This window comes from Octopus sinensis, linkage group LG1, assembly GCF_006345805.1.
Source record: "Octopus sinensis linkage group LG1, ASM634580v1, whole genome shotgun sequence".
In the NCBI taxonomy this organism is placed as follows: domain Eukaryota; kingdom Metazoa; phylum Mollusca; class Cephalopoda; order Octopoda; family Octopodidae; genus Octopus; species Octopus sinensis.
Window position 1 is genome coordinate 195,202,166 of NC_042997.1, and position 19,545 is coordinate 195,221,710.

At 39.9% G+C, this 19,545-nt stretch overlaps 1 protein-coding gene across 1 annotated transcript; it reads right to left on the reverse strand.

Annotated features, from left to right (window-relative positions):
• On the reverse strand, positions 1-13,596 carry LOC115231889 (phosphatidylinositol-glycan biosynthesis class F protein). Its single transcript, XM_029801815.2, has 6 exons — positions 13,318-13,596; positions 7,927-8,012; positions 7,371-7,487; positions 4,826-4,934; positions 3,229-3,330; positions 1-517 (listed from the first exon to the last, which is right to left on the reverse strand). Exons 1-6 carry the CDS (start codon positions 13,555-13,557, stop codon positions 506-508), a joined length of 666 nt encoding a protein of 221 aa, XP_029657675.1. The 5' UTR covers positions 13,558-13,596; the 3' UTR covers positions 1-505.
• Between the last annotated feature and the right edge of the window lie 5,949 nt (positions 13,597-19,545).

The window sequence follows — 19,545 nt, forward strand, 5'->3', positions numbered from 1 at the left end:
ACCAGTTATGCACTGGGGTCGATGTAATCGACTTAATCCCTTTGTCTGTCGTTGTTTGTCCCCTCTGTGTTTAGCACCTTGTGGGCAATAAAGAAATAAGACTGCATTTAAATTAAATTAACGATCACAACCACGGCTAGTGAGGACCTGAGAATCTGCATAGTATGGAAGAACATCATGTAAATTTATCAGGGGTCACAGCATGGTGTAGCTTAAAAGGCTTAATCATCAAAAAGGATGAATTGGATCGTTCTCTTTTGACAGTACTCTGGCTGGTCCCATTTCCTTGAACTTACAGCAACAATCTGTCATGCCAAGCATTCAAGAGGACTTTGAAGATGTGGAGTTTTACTTCCAGCAAGTTGGAGCATCCTTTTCACTACAGAAGTAATGTCAGGTCTTACCTTGATGAGATTTTGCCCAACAGGTTAATTGGGCAAAGAGGTTTAGCAGAATAATCTCTCTCTCCTCACCAGACCTCACACTACTAAACTTTCCTTTTTTTTTATGTCGACACCTGAAAGTACAAAACCAGCAAGAATCAATGAATCGAGGGCAACCGTTGAATAATAATGCACACAAATACCATACAAAATGTTCTTTGATGTTTGCAATTTCATTGCTTTGCATTATTAGCAGTGCCTGGACCAGAATCATCATAAAAAATTTTAATTCTGTATGTAGATTCTATTAAATTTTGGATATGAAATGTATTTTAAAAAACTCCGAACTTAAAATCACACATAGACTCTGTGGGTCTATATGTTTATTTATTGCAAGGAGAAGGAACTTGTACACTGGAGGAGTGGATAAGGTATAGTACATACTATAAATGCAGCATACTATAACAGCATACTATATCTGCAGCAAGTTCAATTCTCAAGCTGTCTCTGTTTGTTTGCTTTTTCTTCGTTATGCAGGACACTTTTCTTTTAGAATGTTCTACCTTTTTCAGTTCATCTAACTTCTAGGGTGCAAAATATTTTGAGACAGTCAAGAAGGCTGTTTGACCATTGATGGATACATTTGATCATGAAAGTTTAAGTATTTAAATTTTCTTTTATCACCGTGTGTCAAAAAAAAATCTATTTTAGTTGTTGTCAACCCTGATTGAGTGGATCCCTGATGGAAGACATGACAACTGTGATCAGCCTGTCTTCTTAAACATATCTAGGACTACATTATCTAATGTGACTGTCTTTTTCATATTTTGTTTAAGACAACAGGTAGAGTATTCAGGTATAGCTGCTATTTCTGACACTATGTCGCCTTACATCATGTGATTGACTAGATTATCTGATGTTGTTACACATCGCTGATCACAATGCGCTTTGCATCATTTTAGTTTTTGAATGATACCACCCTACTGGCTAGGTGAGCAGGCCAACATTCCCCCATCAGAATTGGGATACTACTCCATCACGGGGTTACCCATTTACATTACAATAATTAATTTAATAAGCTGAATAAGGCAGCGAGCTGGCAGAAACGTTAACAGGCCTGGCAAAATGCTTAGTGGTATTTCATTCAGAGTTCGAACTCCCCAGAGGTCAACTTTGCCTTTCATCCTTTCGGGGTCAATAAATTAAGTACTAGTTGCGTACTGGGGTTGATCTAATCAAAATTTCAGGCCTTGTGCCTAGAGTAGAAAAGAATTTAAGCTGACTTCCACAAACTACTCTTGTAAGTCACACATTTTCTGTCCAGTACTCATTGTTTACACTGAGCATACAATATTGAGTCCCTACCTGCTTCCTGAGATGTTGAGTAACGTTATTACTCAGTTGGCATAACACTGATATTTCTGCGTCCCATCACCAACTTTTGATCTGCTCTCACCCCTTCAAGGATTGAACCATTTATTCTACAGGCCTCTCCATAGATCTGCAGTACAATCCTGTAGCAAACCATCCTGAATACCCTCAAGAAATGAAATATTAATTAATACCTTCTCAGTCATCCTAGTTAGTCTTTGCTATATTTCACTAATTATTGAATAGTAAAGGCATGAATGTCAAAACTCCTCATTTCTTCTCCCGTGACTACATGACACTTCATGTCTATGTAAAAAAATAAAAGCTGGTTAGTAATAAAGTGGCAATGTTAGAACAGGTAGTAATAGTATTTAGTTTTGTAATACAAATTTAAATACAGACACTTAAGTATCCTTGAAACCCTGTTGAAGATGCAGAATAAAATCATCATCATTAAATGTCCGCTTTCCATGCTAGCATGGGTTGGACGATTTTGACTGAGGGCTGTCGAACCAGATGGCTGCACCAGGCTCCAATCTTGATTTGGCAGAGATTCTACAGCTGGATGCCCTTCCTAATGCCAACCACTCCAAGAGCGTAGTGGGTCTTTTATGAGCCACCAGGCACAGGGCCAGTCAGGCAGTACTGGCAGCAACCTCGCTCGAATCTTTTACACATGCCACCAGCACAAGTGCCAGTAAGGCATCGTTGGTAATGATCACACTCGAATGGTGCCCTTTTACATGCCACTGGCACGGAAGCCAGTTGGCTGCTCTGGCAACGATCACGCTTGGATGGTGCTCTTGGCACCCTACTAGCATGGGCACAAGTGCCAGTAAGGCAACGCTGGTAACGATCACACTCGAATGGTGCCTTTTATGTGCCACTGGCATGGAAGCTGGTTAGCCGCTCTGTCAACGATCACACTCGTATGGTGCTCTTTGCACCCCATTGGTGGTGCACATTGCGGTTGTGTGAAGTTTGCAATGAGCTATTAGTGGTACATAAGACCGTGAACATGTTAAAATACATGTATTATAGTTAGAAATTCAGTTACGAAACACTTTGTTGCTATGTTTCTTATATTAATCCATCCATTTGCTCATCTGGGACCCGAGCCCTAGGGCAGCCCTGATCAAACAGAAATTTTTCATCTTTTTGTACATCAGGGATGACAATGTCCAACATATTATTATATCTAAGATATCAGGGTTTAGTTTGAGGAAGATTTGATTGAGGTTTCTTGTAGGCAGAGTTACTATGTAAGGACTCTGTTACTGGCTCATCTCTGTAAATATGAAATGATCCAGAGGGATTCATGCAAAAACCAGAGAATTATTAAATATTTGCAAACACGTTAGTGTCAACTTTTTGTTATGATGAATTTTTTTGTATTGAGCAGCAACGTTACAAATGAATACACGTGAACAGTTTGAAATGGTGACAGATAAGTCGGTAATGGTCATTACACTACCTTGTAAGCTTTTTTAGTTTTACGGAAAGTTAATCCTGAACTAACAATCAATCCAACCAAATAACCACATAGGGTACCAATCTCACAACTAATTGGCCACACCTGCAAATACAGAAAGAAAATATTTAATTTTTCGATATTTTTTAAAGTTTTAATGAATTAAAGGCAAAAAAAAAAGATTTGAAATTTACAAATATCAACAAGAAATGTTGTCTTTGTTGACTGAAGGTTTAGACTGTCAAACTTTGATCAGCTGAAGTGTTCAATCCAACACTTCTAATGGCTTAGTTTGGAGGAGGCTGGCAGTAACCATGGCCTTCTCACATCTTTTGAGATATTTATGACATTGAAGTTGATGCAAGAGAAACAGGGACAAAGGCACAGGAGCCAGTCAGCGGGTACTGGCATCAGCCATGTTTGGATGGTGCTTTTAGGTGCCACTGATCCCCATTCCTTGTGAGAATGCCAGGCATTTTGCCACCATCTCTATCCTGCTGTCCCCCACTCTCTCTCTTTCTCCTGCACTTCTCTCAGGTTGGGCAACTGTGTATTTCCTTTGTGGCAGTGCAGCTGTTTCTGTCTTCATTCCTGATCTCCCTCTCTCTTTCTAGCTGGGTAACTTTGTACTTCCTCTACAGCAAGACACTTATATCTGTCTCACTATAACCTTTCATCATCCAACACCTCCTCTAATGTCTCCTTTACCCTTGAAAAAAAATTTTTTTGTCAATCTTGCAAGTACTTGGTGACCCTGTCAGTGTAGGTGTCATGTTAAAAGCACCCAGTCCACACTGTAAAGTGGCTGGTGTTCAGAAGTGCATCCAGCTGTAAAAACCTTGCCAAAACTGACCTCACCTATGCTTGTGCCACATAAAAAGCACTACTCACCTAGCCTGTGCTTGTGCCACATAAAAAGCATTAAGTCCACTCAGAGCATTCAGCTGTAAAATCCTGCCTAAACAGTCACAGGCGTCTGGTGCAGACTTCTGCCTGGCTCTTGTGAAACTGTCCTACTCATACTAGCATGGAAGGCAGATGTTAAACGATGATGATGATGATGACATAAGCATCCAGTCCACAATGTAAAGTGGTTGGCAATTGGAAGTGTATCCATCTGTAAAAATCATGCCAAAATTAACCTCGCCTGTGTTAGTGCCACATAAAAAGCACTCTGTCCATTCTGTAGAGAGGTTGGTGTTAGGAAGGGCATCCAGCTGAGCTGTAAAAAACCCTGCCAAAACAGACACAGTAGTCTAGGGAAGTTTTCTACCTGGCTGGCTCTTGTCTATCGTCCTACCCATGCATGCATAGAAGAAGGACATTAAATGATGACATACACTCTGATTCTTCCAGTTTCCATCTACCAAATCCACTCACAGGGCTTTGGTTGGCCTGAGGCTATAGTACAAGACACTTGCCCAAAATGTCACACAGTGGGACTGAACCTGGAACCATATAGTTGAGAAGCAAACTTCTTACCACACAGCCACCCCTACGCCTTATCTTTGCAGTGTCAAACTAAAATGAGATCCACATTTTGTCAACACTTAAAGGTATTTCTAGACCAAACGAATGTAAAAAGCAATTGATATTTTACCTGCCATGGTCTGTCCCAGTCGAGAGGAATAGGGAAAGCCCCTAACCAGGCGCCAATGATGCTACAAACAAACAGAATGAAGGCAACTTGTTCACAACCATCATCTGGGCTGTTTAAAAAAAAAAAAAGAAAAGAAATTGGAAACATCACATCATTTGCTGTTTAACATCTGAGCAACATTAGAAATTAAGAAAATCTGAGACAGGAACTAAAGTTTATATAACATTTAAATAACTGGTCAAGTTACTAAAACATATTATTGTGTTTATATAAATATAAATATATATATATATCATCATCATCATCATTGCTTTAACCCTTTTGTTAGTGTATTTCTGTTGAGATGCTCTGTGCTTCTTTCAATTACTTTAAATGTAACAAAGAATTTAGTAAAATAACTTAGTTACCATTAAGCTAGTGTTAGGAATATAAATTGTGACTAAGGTTTGGGGAAAGATTTTAATTCAAAACTTATGAAAACAGGACATTTGTACTCAGAGCCAGAGCTGGTTTCAGCCAGGTTGGTAACAAAAGGGTTAATGTCCACTTTTCCATTCAGCTATCACATGGAATCAAAGCAAGGAGACAGTACATTAGCGCATGTACACACACACACAAACGTATATACCATCATCATCAACATCCATGTTCTATGCTTGCAGGGGGGAGGGGGTGTATGTCATCATCTTTATTTAACGTCCATTGTCCATGCTGGCATGGGTTGGATGGTTTGACCAAGGCTGGTAAGCTGAGGGGCTGCACCAGACTCCAGTCTAATTTGGCATGGTTTCCACGGCTGGATGCCCTTCCTAATGCCAACCACTCCAGGAGTATAATGGGTATTTTTACATGCCACCAGCATGGGTGCCAGTATCTGCCATGACGACAATTTCACCTGGCTTGATGGGTCTTCTTCTTAAGCAAGGCAGGCTGCCAAAGGTCTCGGTCATCTGTCATTGTCTCCATGTGGTCAAACACTTGAAAGGTGCTTTTTGTGTGACACCAGCATCAGCCTATATATGTACACACAATGAACTTCTTTCTGTTTCTGTCTACAAAATCCATTCACAACACTTTTATCAAGAGACTTGCCTAAGGAGTCACACAGTCGAATTTAACCAGAGATCATGTGGTAGGGAAGCAAGCTTCTTACTTCACAGCCATGCCTGTACCTATCACAGGCATAAATAAATGTGTTTATTTGCAATCTTCCTAAGGAAACTGTCAGGTCATTGAGGCAATTTTTGTTTGAAAGGTTAGGGAAATTATCACCTTGTAGAAACCATGCCAATGAGACCTGGTGCGGCTCCTAGCTTTTCCAGCTCCTGTCAAACCATCCAACCCATGCTAGCATGGAAAACGAACATTAAATGATGATACTCTCAGAGTGGTTGGCGTTAGGACCTCAGTCAAATCGTCCAACCCAAGCTAGCATGGAAAGTGGACGTTCAATGATGATGATGATGATGCTCATACACAGAGAAAGATGAGAGGGAGGTAGAGAACAAGAGAAACATTACAATGCCAAATTAACTGGCACCCAAATGGCTGTGCTGAAATGTCTCATATCCCTTATTTAACCCTTTTGATACCAACCCGGCTGAAACCGGCTCTGGCTCTGTGTACAAATGTCTCGTTTTCATAAGTTTTGAATTAAAATCTATGTTCCTAACACTAGCTGAATGATAACTAAGTTATTTTACTAAATCCTTTGTTACATTTAAAATTAATTGAAAGAAACACAGAATATCTCAATGGAAATATGGTAACAAAATGGTTAACAAATGATTAATTTAACCCTTTTGATAATAACCCGGCTGAAAACGCCTCTGGCTCTGAGTACAAATGTCTCGTTTTCATAAGTTTTGAATTAAAATCTTCCACCAAACTCAAGTCAAAATTTATCTTCCAACACTAGCTGAATGATAACTCTTACTCTTTACCCTTTTACTTGTTTCAGTCATTTGACTGTGGCCATGCTGGAGCACCGCCTTTAGTCAAGCAAATCGACTCCGGGACTTATTCTTTGTAAGCCCAGTACTTATTCTATCGGTCTCTTTTGCCGAACCGCTAAGTGACGGGGACGTAAACACACCAGCATCGATTGTCAAGCAACGCTAGGGGGACAAACACAGACACACAAACATATACACACACACTTATATATATATATACATATATACGACAGGCTTCTTTCAGTTTCCGTCTACCAAATCCACTCACAAGGCATTGGTCGGCCCGGGGCTATAGCAGAAGACACTTGCCCAAGATGCCACGCAGTGGGACTGAACCCGGAACCATGTGGTTGGTTAGCAAGCTACTTACCACACAGCCACTCCTAAATTCTTTGTTATATTTAAAGTAATTGAAAGAAACACGAAGCATCTCAAAATAAATACAGTAACGAAAGGGTTAAGCAGTTGTTTTCACAGCTGGACGATGCTGTTCCTATTCCACATCAATCTAAATATTCACTCACTTTGTTGTCCATTTACACACCAGACAGTCGCAGAAATGCCAACAAAAGAAACTGTACTCAACTCACCTGTTCTCAACGAATATTTTTAACCATAAACTGAAGTTGGCACCGACTGAGATTAATACTGGAAGGATTGTACAACAGGAGAGTAACATGGCAAAGTGGAATGTTTCACTTGTATGTCTGCAATTATAGAAAGTGAAAAAGGTAAGTAATTCAAGAAGGTGTCGACAGGGAATATTGGGATTGGTGAATTGGGGGAAACAAAGAGAGTTCAACTGGGACATTGTCATTCTAGAAATAAGCAATCACATCGTCTAAATCTTGAAGCTACTAATCTTGAAGCTTAATAATGGGAGTAAATAAGTATTACATTTGACAAAGGGATCTGAATGCTAAAGGGTTAAACCACACCTTGCAGTCTTAAAAAGAAAAGGAATTCCACACTGAGTTTTATCATCTGAGTTTTATCATGCTACTATGTCTGGAAAAAAGATGGGATGGTCATGGTTGGAATGCCTTTGATCATAGATCTACTCAATTGCAGTCAACTTAGATATAAACAACAACAACCTGTATGTTTTTCTGTGAAGTTTAAAAAAGGGTGATGTGAGGTACTTACGTGAAAAGAGGGGCGCCAAAGCAAACAGCCATAAAGTAGTAAAATAGACAAGAGAAGAAGAGAACAGTAGCACCTTTGATAAAAGCCTGGAAAAAAAAAGAAGGGGAAACGGAATTATGTATAAAAATATAATTGGTGAATGAATAGTATGAAGAATATTTTATTTGAAGCTACAATGAAGGGCAACCCACCTAAGAGAGAATTAACTCATTATCATTTAACGTCTTTACGTTTATAAATTTGTTTTGCAAGATTCTTGATATGAAATCGTGTGTTGAAACATGTTGTATTTAGGAATGGTCATGTTGCTAGTTTAGCCAATAAAGAACTCAGGCCGAAATAAGATTAAGATTAATATAAAAAATAAATAAAGCTGAAGCAAATTAACACCAAATATATAGTGCGTGTGTTTTTATTGGCTAAACTGGCAACATGACCATTCCTAAATACAACATTTAACGCCTGTCTTCTTTTTTTACGTTTTGAAGCCATTCAATGAAAGCTAAAAAAATTACATTGTAAAGGGAAATAATTCTGCAAACAAGGGAGGCAACAAAGTAAAAACGATAGTTACGCATTGGATCGTGCCGTCCTAGATTCATCATCTTTTGAACAGAATACGGGAACATCTTCGACAAAATCAAAATAACTAAATATTATATTTTTCTTTTTACTTATTTCAGTCATTTGACTGCGGCCATGATGGAGCACTGCCTTTAGTCGAGCAAATCGACCCCAGGACTTATTCTTTGTAAGCCTAGAACTTATTCTATCGGTCTCTTTTGCCAAACCGATACGTTTCAGGGACGTAAACACACCTGCATCGGTTGTCAAGCAATATTGGTGGGACAAACACACACACACATATATATATATATATATATCATCATCATTTAACGTCCGCTTCACATGCTGGCATGGGTTGGACGGTTCAACTGGGGTCTGGGAAGCCAGAAGGCTACACCGGGCCCAGTCTGATCTGGCAGTGTTTCTACAGCTGGATGCCCGTCCTAACGCCAACCACTCTGTGAGTGTAGTGGGTGCTTTTTACGTGCCACCGTATATATATATATATACGACGCGCTTCTTTCAGTTTCCGTCTACCAAATCCACTCACAAAGCTTTGGTTGGCCCGAGACTATAGCAGAAGAAACTCGCCAAAGGTGCCACGCAGTGGGACTGAACCCAGAACCATGTGGTTGGTAAGTAAGCTACTTACCACACAGCTATTCCTGCGCCTATATTTCTGCTAATAATTATAAATGGCATTGATGATAGTTTAGATTAATTAATAACTCGTACGGATATAAAGAAATAGTTATAGCAATATAACTGCAACACTACTTCACAAATGGTATACAGTCCTCAGTCAAAATCTTCCAACCCATGCTAACATGGAAAGCGGACGTTAAACGATGATGATGATGAGAGACTTTTTGAACACCCTGTATAATATGGGTGCTTGTCCCTTTATTACACTTTAGCCTTTCAACACCCATCATAAAGCCACCACCTCCACTCACTTAGTTGCAGAAGCTTTTCCTTTTCCCCCTGTTCTTTTTGTGTCTTGCAAGTTACTAGGCGACCCCACTAGTGCCAGTGGCATGAAAAATGTAAAAAGCACCCAGTACCCACTGTAATATGGTTGGCATTAGGAAGGACATACAAGTGTAGAAATCATGGAGGTAGCATGAACTCAGCCAATTCTGAGAAGCAGAAGCCATTATAGTAATAGGAGGCCTGATGCAGCTTGTCAAACTCTCTCAAACCATCCAACCCATGCCAGTATGAAAAACAGACATTAAATGATGAAGACGATGATGAGGGAACAATAATCCTAAAATGTTAATTAATTGCATGTGGTCAGTAGTGGAGAGTAAGTCTAATCTTTAGTCATACAGTAACAACTTCAGACATGTTTTGATTTTACAAGACCAACCAATGTCGCCTTACTGTCATCTGTGCCGGTGGGATGTGTAAAAAGATTCAAGCGACATCGTTACCAGTACCGCCTGACTGGCCCCCGTACCATTTGCATGTAAAAAGCACCCACTACACTCTCGGAGTGGTTGGTGTTAGGAAGGGCATCCAGCTGTAGAAACTCCGCCAGATCAAGATTGAAGCCTGGTGCAGCCATTTGGTTCACCAGTCCTCAGTCAAAATCGTCCAACCCATGCTAGCATGGAAAGTGGACGTTTAATGATGATGATGATTTTATTCTTCATCTTCGACAGGGTTTTGAGGATACTTAAGTGTCTGTATTTAAATTTGTGTTACAAAACTAATTCAAGCGAGGTCATTGCCAGTACCGCCTGATTGGCCCCGTGCCGGTGGCATGTAAAAAGCACCCACTACACTCTCGGAGTGGTTGGCGTTAGGAAGGGCATCCAGCTGTAGAAACTCTGCCAGATGAAGATTGGAGCCTGGTACGGCCATCTGGTTCACCAGCCCTCAGTCAAAATCGTCCAACCCATGCTAGTATGGAAAGTGGACGTTTAATGATGAGGAGGAGGCAGAAATGAGCTCTGATGTTGCTATACTACAAGCTACAGAGTTATGTCATCTAATGAGTTCAAACTTTCCTAAAGACGTTTTGTTCTAATTTCTTGGCAAGGCACATAATTTCACCTGACACAGTTTGCCTGACTATTCTGCTCTCAATTATCATTTCAGAGAAGTCCTAGAGCCTGTTGGTGTTCTAAATAATTAGTTTGACCTTTACATATTTCTCCAAAGTAAACATGTACTTATTATATATGTATGTACAAAATAGTATAATAGAGAACTAATAATGCTTATTAGTAAGTAGATTGTTAGTAAGTAGCATGTAGAAGTAGTTTACCGAATAACTTAAAGTTCTCAAATTGTCCTACATGAAAACACTCATAAAGAACTAATATATTTACAAACTCAGGCAGCCCATGTTAGCTTGGTAAAAACACAAATAGTATATGCAAGTTTTCATCATCATCCTTTTAACATCTGCTTTCCATGCTGGCATGGGTTGGACAGTTTGACAGGAGTTGAGAAGCTGGTGGGCTGCACCAGCCTCCAGTCATCTGTTTTAGCAGGATTTCTATGGCTGGATGCTCTTCCTAATGCCAACCACTTTACAGAGTGTACTGGCTGCTTTTTACATGGCAACAGTGTGGGTGCTCTTCATGTGGCATTGGCATGGGTGCGTTGCACATGGCGCCAGCACATGTGCTTTTCACATAGTGCCAACATGAGTGCCCTTTGCATCACACCAGCATTGATACTTTTTTACATGGCACTGGTGCTTATTGGTGAATTCGCATGGCTTAGTGGTTAGAGCATCGAGCTTACAACCGTGAGGTTGTGAGTTCGAATCCCGGACCGGGCTGCATGTTGTGTTCTTGAGCAATATACTTTATTCTACGTTGCTCCAGTTCACTCAGCTGTAGAAATGAGTTGCAATGTCACTGGTGCCAAGCTGTATCGGCCTTTGCCTTTCCCTTGGGTAACATCAGTGGCGTGGAGAGGGGAGGCCGGTATGCATGGGTGACTGCTGGTCATCCATAAACAACCTTGCCTGGACTTGTGCCTCGGAGGGTAACTTTCTAGGTGCAATCCCACGGTCATTCGTGACCGAAAGAGGTCTCCGCAATGGTGCTTATTAAGTGGTACTGGTACAGGTGCTTTTTACATGGTACCAGTAGGTGTCACTGAGTAGCTTGTAAGACAGGATATCTCAGCTGAGAGATGGGGAGGAACCAAGAAAAGTGGCCATGTTTTGTATAGTAGAATAAGTATTTTCCAGATCTTCCTCTGCTGACAACAAAAGGACTCTCTCTCTCTCTCTCTCAGAATGAAAGGTAGACTATATGATGCTTGTGTGTGTATGGAGGGGAGAAAATCAGGTGTAGTGTTGGCGAATCTCAGGAAGCATGGAAGTTTTGAAGGATGCAGTGCTCCGACAACTAACAACTGATGTCGGCGGTTTGTTCCATGCTTAAGCAACTCTTAGCATAAAAAAATGTTTCCGAAAGTCATTGGAGCTGTGCTGTTTTCTGACTTTGTAAACATGTCCACGGGTGTTAGACAGATGGAGTTTGAAAAAGTGCTCAGAGTTATTGTTGGTAAGATGGTTAATAATTTTATGGGTATCTGCCAAGTCAGTTGCCAGACGTCGGAGTTTCAATGTATCCATGCCCAGGGAAGTAAGGCGTTCAGAATATGGCAAATGCCTGATGGAGGGTATTCTGTTTGTTGCACGTCGCTGAACGGTTTCCAGACGATTAATATCCTGGGCAAGATATGGGTTCCAGACCGGTGATGCAAATTCCAGGTGAGGTCGCACCATAGCTATATAAAGCCGCAGATAGATAGCTGGAGAGCGGCTCACAAAGGACTTAGTGAGTGATGCCAGGACACCCTCAGACTTCTTGGCAATTTTAGCAATGTGTTTTGTCCAACGCAAATCGCTGTCGACAATAATGCCCAGGTCACGTTCACAAGAAGACTTTGTCGAGTTATATCGAAAGAATGCCCATGAATTAGTGACAGCTATTCCAAAACTTCGCCTCTGTCCCTTCCTTTTGTAGAATTGCAATCTATGGAACTTAAAACACACACAACTGAAAAAATTACGGTTTGGGATTGCACGAGATGATTTTCGACTCTTATTTAGGAATGTAGTCTATGTAGTTGCAAGAAGACATAGACTCTCCGATAATTGTTCAATTTACGTGCGTAAAAAGAGGTTCACGAAATGGAATAAATAATTTTTGCCATATGGAAGAAAAGCTAAACGTTGTTAATAGAACTTCTCGTCGGAGGGTTCTACCGAAAACGTTTAAGTTTTTACACCGCATTTCGTCAAACCTCGAACCATTTCACTTTTTTGCACTTCCTCTTTTCACTCCTACTTGCATCACCTTCAATAAATAATATAGATGCTTTATTCCTACTTTTTTTTAAGCATTTATAAGAAGAATAAAATAAATAAAATTATTGAAGTAACTTTTAAACGCCGTGTTGCTATTTTATGCAGTTTATTACAGAGTGTTTGTAAAAATATCTGTAAAAGGTGGATTTGTTTGGGTGAAAAGCGAAACATTCATAAAGTGAAATTATTCCATGTGCAAAATGAGACTAACGTCGACTTTGGTGTTTCATTTCGACGAAATATTTTATTGCATTTTGTAAACTTTATACATTAAGTATAAAACATTTATTTTGGATAAAAAGGAAACTAAAAATATTTTATTTGTTGTTGCTGTGTTTGTAAATTTTAAACTATTACAGAACACCTTCGCACTGTCTAATGCCTTATGTTTATATATATATATATATACATGTGTGTGTGTAATTTTATGTATATATTATTACATATTTGTTTTTAAAAAAATGATAAATATATAAACTTACTTTCAATTGTTTTGCGAGAAGAACTTTGGTGTTTCCTAATTGGGCAAACCACAAAAGAATGCAATGAAATGCGACAAGGAGGCAAGCAATTTCACTGGCAGCTATAACATTTCGTGTAATTTCTGTTCGAATAACGAAAAGTCCAACAATTAAAATTCCGCCAACCAAATTTATCCATAAAAGTGATTGAAGGGGTCGAATATTGGAGTGATTTAACCGAGCCGAATACTGGAAAGCCATTTTGAAAGTAGGGGAAATAACTCTCCCCTGACAATATTATTATTTCTATTAATAAGGCGGCGAGCTGGCAGAATCGTTAGCACACCGGGCGAAATGCGTAGCCGTATTTCGTCTGCCGTTACATTCTGAGTTCAAATTCCACCGAGGTCGACTTTGCCTTTCATCCTTTCGGGGTCGATAAATTAAGTACCAGTTACACACTGGGGTCGATGTAATCGACTTAATCCGTTTGTCTGTCCTTGTTTGTCCCCTCTGTGTTTAGCCCCTTGTGGGTAGTAAAGGAATAGGTATATCGTCTGTTTTTACGTTCTGAGTTCAAATTCTGCCGAGGTCGACTTTGCCTTTCATCCTTTCGGGGTCGATTAAATAAGTACCAGTTACGCACTGGGATCGATGTAATCGACTTAATCCGTTTGTTTGTCCTTGTTTGTCCCCTCTATGTTTAACCCCCTGTGGGCAATAAAGAAATAAATGTTATTATTATTTCTAATGTATTTAAGAAGACAGCATTGAAAGAGTAGGTTGCGGGTCGGACAACAATTCCCTTGCAGCAGTGGGCTCCAAACCTTTTCCTGCAGATTGGGGAAATCATGCGCAGAACAAAATATAACAACGTCCAATATATATATTTGGCATACATACATATGCGCACCCCCCCTCCTCGATTTGTTTCTTCATAACTTCCAAAAAAATGGGTATTTTTTCATGAAATTTTCTACAAATATGCTTCAGGTGGTGTAGATTCTGATTATATTGGAATTTATTGTGAAAAAAAATTTTTTTTTCTGTGGATGGGAAAAGGAGGTTCGTAAAAGTCGCACGATGTGGCTCTGTTTCCTCATAACTTTCAGACGAATACTCTTTTACTTGTTTCAGTCATGTGACTGTGGCCATGCTAGAGCACCGCCTTTAGTCGAGCAAATCGACCCCAGGACTTATTCTTTGTAAGCCTAGTACTTATTCTATCGGTCTCTTTTGCCGAACCTCTAAGTTACGGTGACGTAAACACACCAGCATCGGTTGTCAAGCGATGTTGGGGCGCAAACACACACACACACACATATATATACGACGGGATTTTTACACTTTCTGTCTACAAAATCCACTCACAAGGCTTAGGTCGGCCCAAGACTATAGTAGAAGACACTTGCTCAAGGAGCCACACAGTGGGACTGAACCCAGAACCATGTGGCTGGTAAGCAATCTACTTACCACACAGCCATTCTGCAAATACTTTTTCAGAGTGTGTGAATTACGATTATATCAGAATCTGATGTGAAAGAAAAACAGTGGGCATGGCACACGTACATACTGACACACATTACAACTTTTTCTGAAATTTCAAGTTTCATTTTGTAGATATATATGACGTGTGTTACTATGTATGTGTACGAGCTCACCAAATTTCCTTTCATATTAAATTCTGATATATTCATAATCTATACCCTCTGAACGGTAGTCATAGAAATTTTCATTAAATGTTACCCATTTTTCTGAAAGTTATGTGTAAAGAAATTCATGTGAATTTCCGAACTACCCTATAGGCGTAGCAGTGGCTGTATGGTAAGTAGCTGGTTTACTAACTACTTGGTTCCGGGTTCAATCCCACTTTGTGGCACTTTGGGCAAGTGTCCTCTACTATAGCCTCAGGCCGACCAAAGCCTTGTGAGTGGATTTGGTAGACGGAAACTGAAAGAAGCCTGTCATATATATGTATATATATATATATATATATATATATATATATATATATGTATATATGTTTGTGTGTCTGTGTTTGTCCCCTCCAACATCACTTGACAACCATTGCTGGTGTGCTAACATCCCCGTAACTTAGCAGTTCGGCAAAAGAGACCAATAGAATAAGTACTAGGATTACAAAGAATAAGTCCTGGGGTCGATGTGCTCGACTAAGGGTGATGCTCCAGCATGGCCACAGTCAAATGACTGAAACAAGTAAAAGAGTACCATTCTCACCTACAGAAAAACATTTTTCATGACAAATTCCGATGTCATAGAATGTAGACCATTTGAAGAGTATTTGTAGAAAATCTCATTAAAAAATATCGATTTTCTGGAATTTATGAGGCAACAAAGTCGATGGGGGTGGCACTAATTTAATTTATTACTTTTCTTTTTTATTGATAGTCGGTAGGTTACAGTGACTCACAGGTCGAAGTGCCAACACAAAATTCTCGGCTGTTGAGTCACTCTATAACTTCTGATGATTATTAATAAAAAAATGTATCCGTTGACATATTTTGAATTCTATTTTCCTGTTTGTACCACTAAATCCAATTTAATCATTACATACATACATTACATACATGAAGTGAGTTCATGACTCGCAGGATGGCCTGCTGTGCTTACCTTGGATCGTAGGGCAACCGGCTGTGCTTGAGGAGACCTATTGAGTCAAGTACATTAACATCAAAATAAATGTCAAATGGAAATTGTAGTTGTGATACCCGTGATGGTAGAACGTAAAAAGTACCATCCGAACGTGGCCGATGCCAGCGCCGCCTTGACTGGTGTCTGTGCCAGTGGCCCGTAAAAAGTACCAACTGATCGTGGCCATTGTCAGCCTCCCCTGGCACCTGTGCTGGTGGCACGTAAAAAACACCCACTACACTCATGGAATGGTTGGCATCAGGAAGGGCATCCAGCTGTAGAAATACTGCCAGATCTGATTGGAGCCTGGTGCAGCCTCCTGGCTTCCCAGACCCCAGTCGAACCGTCCAACTCATGCTAGCATGGAAAATGGACGTTAAGCGATGAAGATGATGATACATAATACATATTGTTATAGTGAGAATCATGACATCCCCTGTGAGAATGGACAAGTCAAACTTGTATAAGTATCAGTGTGTTTGACAGAGTAAGAGAGGAGAAATTGAAGGCGGCGAGCTGGCAGAAACGTTAGCACGCCGGGCGAAATGCTTAACGGTATTTCGTCTGTCTTTATGTTCTGAGTTCAAATTCCGCCAAGGTCGACTTTGCCTTTCATCCTTTCAGGGTTGATTAAATAAGTATGAGTTACACACTGGGGTCGATATAATCGACTTAATCCGTTGTCTGTCCTTGTTTGTCCTCTCTGTGTGTAGCCCCTTGTGGGCAGTAAAGAAATAAGAGAGGAGAGATCGCAGGAAGTCAAAAGGTGCCGTTCGTGAGTTCATGGAGTTGCAGGGAATTATTGAGAAGTTGTTATAGTTCATTCAGAGTTGTTTTGGATTGGTTACAGTTGTTGGCAGACTATTGGGAATACATCAAGTGGACACAGTTGGTGTCTACCCCATTCTATGGTACTCTATATCACACTGTCTTGTGCACAACACTAAGGTGACATATACGGAAACCATGTCATAAAAAGTTCTTTAAGGAAGACCTATTAGCTAGCATATTACAGTCGCAAAAGCAACAACAGCAGTGGAGGCACAATGGCCCAGTGGTTAGGGAAGCGGACTCACAGTTGTAAGAATGCGGTTTCGATTCCCAGTCCGGGCATTGTGAGTGTTTATTGAGCAAAAACACCTAAGCTCCACGAGGCTCTGGCGGGAATGGTGGTGAACCCCACTGTACTCTTTCACCTCAACTTTCTCTCACTCTTTCTTCCTACTTCTGCCACAAAGCAGAGGAACTGTGGTGTAACCCACTATGGTGTGGTAAACTTTCAGACTCTAGTCTACACAAAAAGCCACCGTTTACGGAATGAGGATAACAACATAGCTTTTGCGCCCATGCAACCACCAGTCTATTGCATATGGTGGCACGTAAAAAGCACCAACCGATCGTGGACGTTGCCAGCCTCACCTGGCACCTGTGCCAGTGCCGCGTAAAAAGCACCCACTACACTCACGGAGTGGTTGGCGTTTGGAAGGGCATCCAGCTGTAGAAACACTGCCAGATCAGACTTGAGCCTGGTGCAGCCTCCTGGCTTCCCAGACCCCGGTCGAACCGTCCAACCCATGCTAGCATCGAAAACGGACGTTAAACGATGATGATGATGATGTAACACATCTCTTGCTTGAAGAAACCTAGGTGACCCCAGTATCAGTTGATTAAATCAACCGAAGTACTTGACCATATTTTTGGCAAGAGGAAGGCCGTCTGGCTGTAGAGAACTTTATCTTAACATACCCTCATCTAACTTATGCAATCATGGGGAAGTAGACTTTAAAATAATGATGATGATGATGATGATGACAATGATAATCATGATGACGACAGCAATGACTATGATTATGATGATGATGAGGAAGAAGAGAACTAAAACAATGCTAGAGCTATCTTCTCTCATTCAGAAATTTAAATAAAAAAAAGAGGTAGAAAAAACGATATTAAGAAAAAGTGTGTAAGAGGATGAGTCAATAAACAAGAAGAATATTTATTCCTTGTTTGGAAATATTTATTCCAATGTGAAACGACTAATTACTTGGCGACCACCTCGGCTGACCAACTCTCCTCAGCGTCCAGCTCATTTATTACTCATAGTTCAATTATTTTCTCCTACTATTTCTAGAAGTGTCTTTACTTGACCATTAACTCACAAGTAGGTGACCGGTAGGAAACACTTTATAAACGAAACTTGATAAATTTATATCAAATGTTAAAGGAGCACATTGTATATATATATATATATATATATATATATGTGTGTGTGTGTGTGTATGTATATATGTGTGTGTATATATATATATATATATATATATATATATATATATATATACGTGTGTGTATGTGTCTGTGCATATATTTATATATACATGTGTGTGTATGTGTCTGTGCATATATATATTCACATATACATGTGTGTGTGTGTGTGTGTGCATATATATATACATGTGTGTTTGTATGTGTATGCACATAAATACATACATACATATATATTCTTTTGTTTGTTTCAGTCATTTGATTGCGGCCATGCTGGAGCACCACCTTTAGTCGAACAAATCGACCCCAGGACTTATTCTTTGTAATCCTAGTACTTATTCTATTGCTCTCTTTTGCTGACCTGCGAAGTTACGGGGACGTAGACATGCCACCATCGATTGTCAAGAGATGGTGGGGAGACGAACACAGACACACAAATACACACACACACACATACATACACACAGACAGAAAGACAGACAGACAGATAGATAGATAGATAGATAGATATAGATAGATAGATAGATAGATAGATAGATAGATAGATAGATAGATAGATAGATATGGTGGATTTCTTTCAGTTTCCGTCTACCAAATCCACTCACAAGGCTTTGGTCGGCCCGAGGTTATAGTAGAAGACACTTGCCCAAGGTGCCATGCAGTGGGACTGAACCAGGAACCATGTGGTTGGTAAGCAAGCTGCTTACCACACAGCTACTCCTGTGCCTCACATATATATATATATATATATATATATATATTTATATACAACACATGCTAGTGTTTGTGTTTGCCTATAAATACATATGTATGTCTATACACACACATGCAACTGTATGTATGATATACATACATGCATACATATGTACATTTGCATACATATATACATTTATGCATAAAAATGTTGATCTAAAGAAAGTGACACATGTCCTCTGAATCTAATCTATGAGAGACATTGGGAAAAATTGTTAGACATTCCAAAGAATCTCCATCTGAGATTGTTTTATATACGCAAACACTTGGTTGTGTGCATCTACAAAGACATATATGTAAAAGACAAGGATGTACACACACACACATACATGCACATGCACACACATATATACATACACATGCATGCATACACACATATACATGCACACATATACACAAACATGCACACATACATACATACACACATGCATACACATACATGCACACACACACACACATACCTGCTCATGCACACACACACACATATACACACGCACGTGCATACACACATGCACACGCACACATAAATGCACATACACACACATGCATACACACACACGTACACACACACATACATACACACAT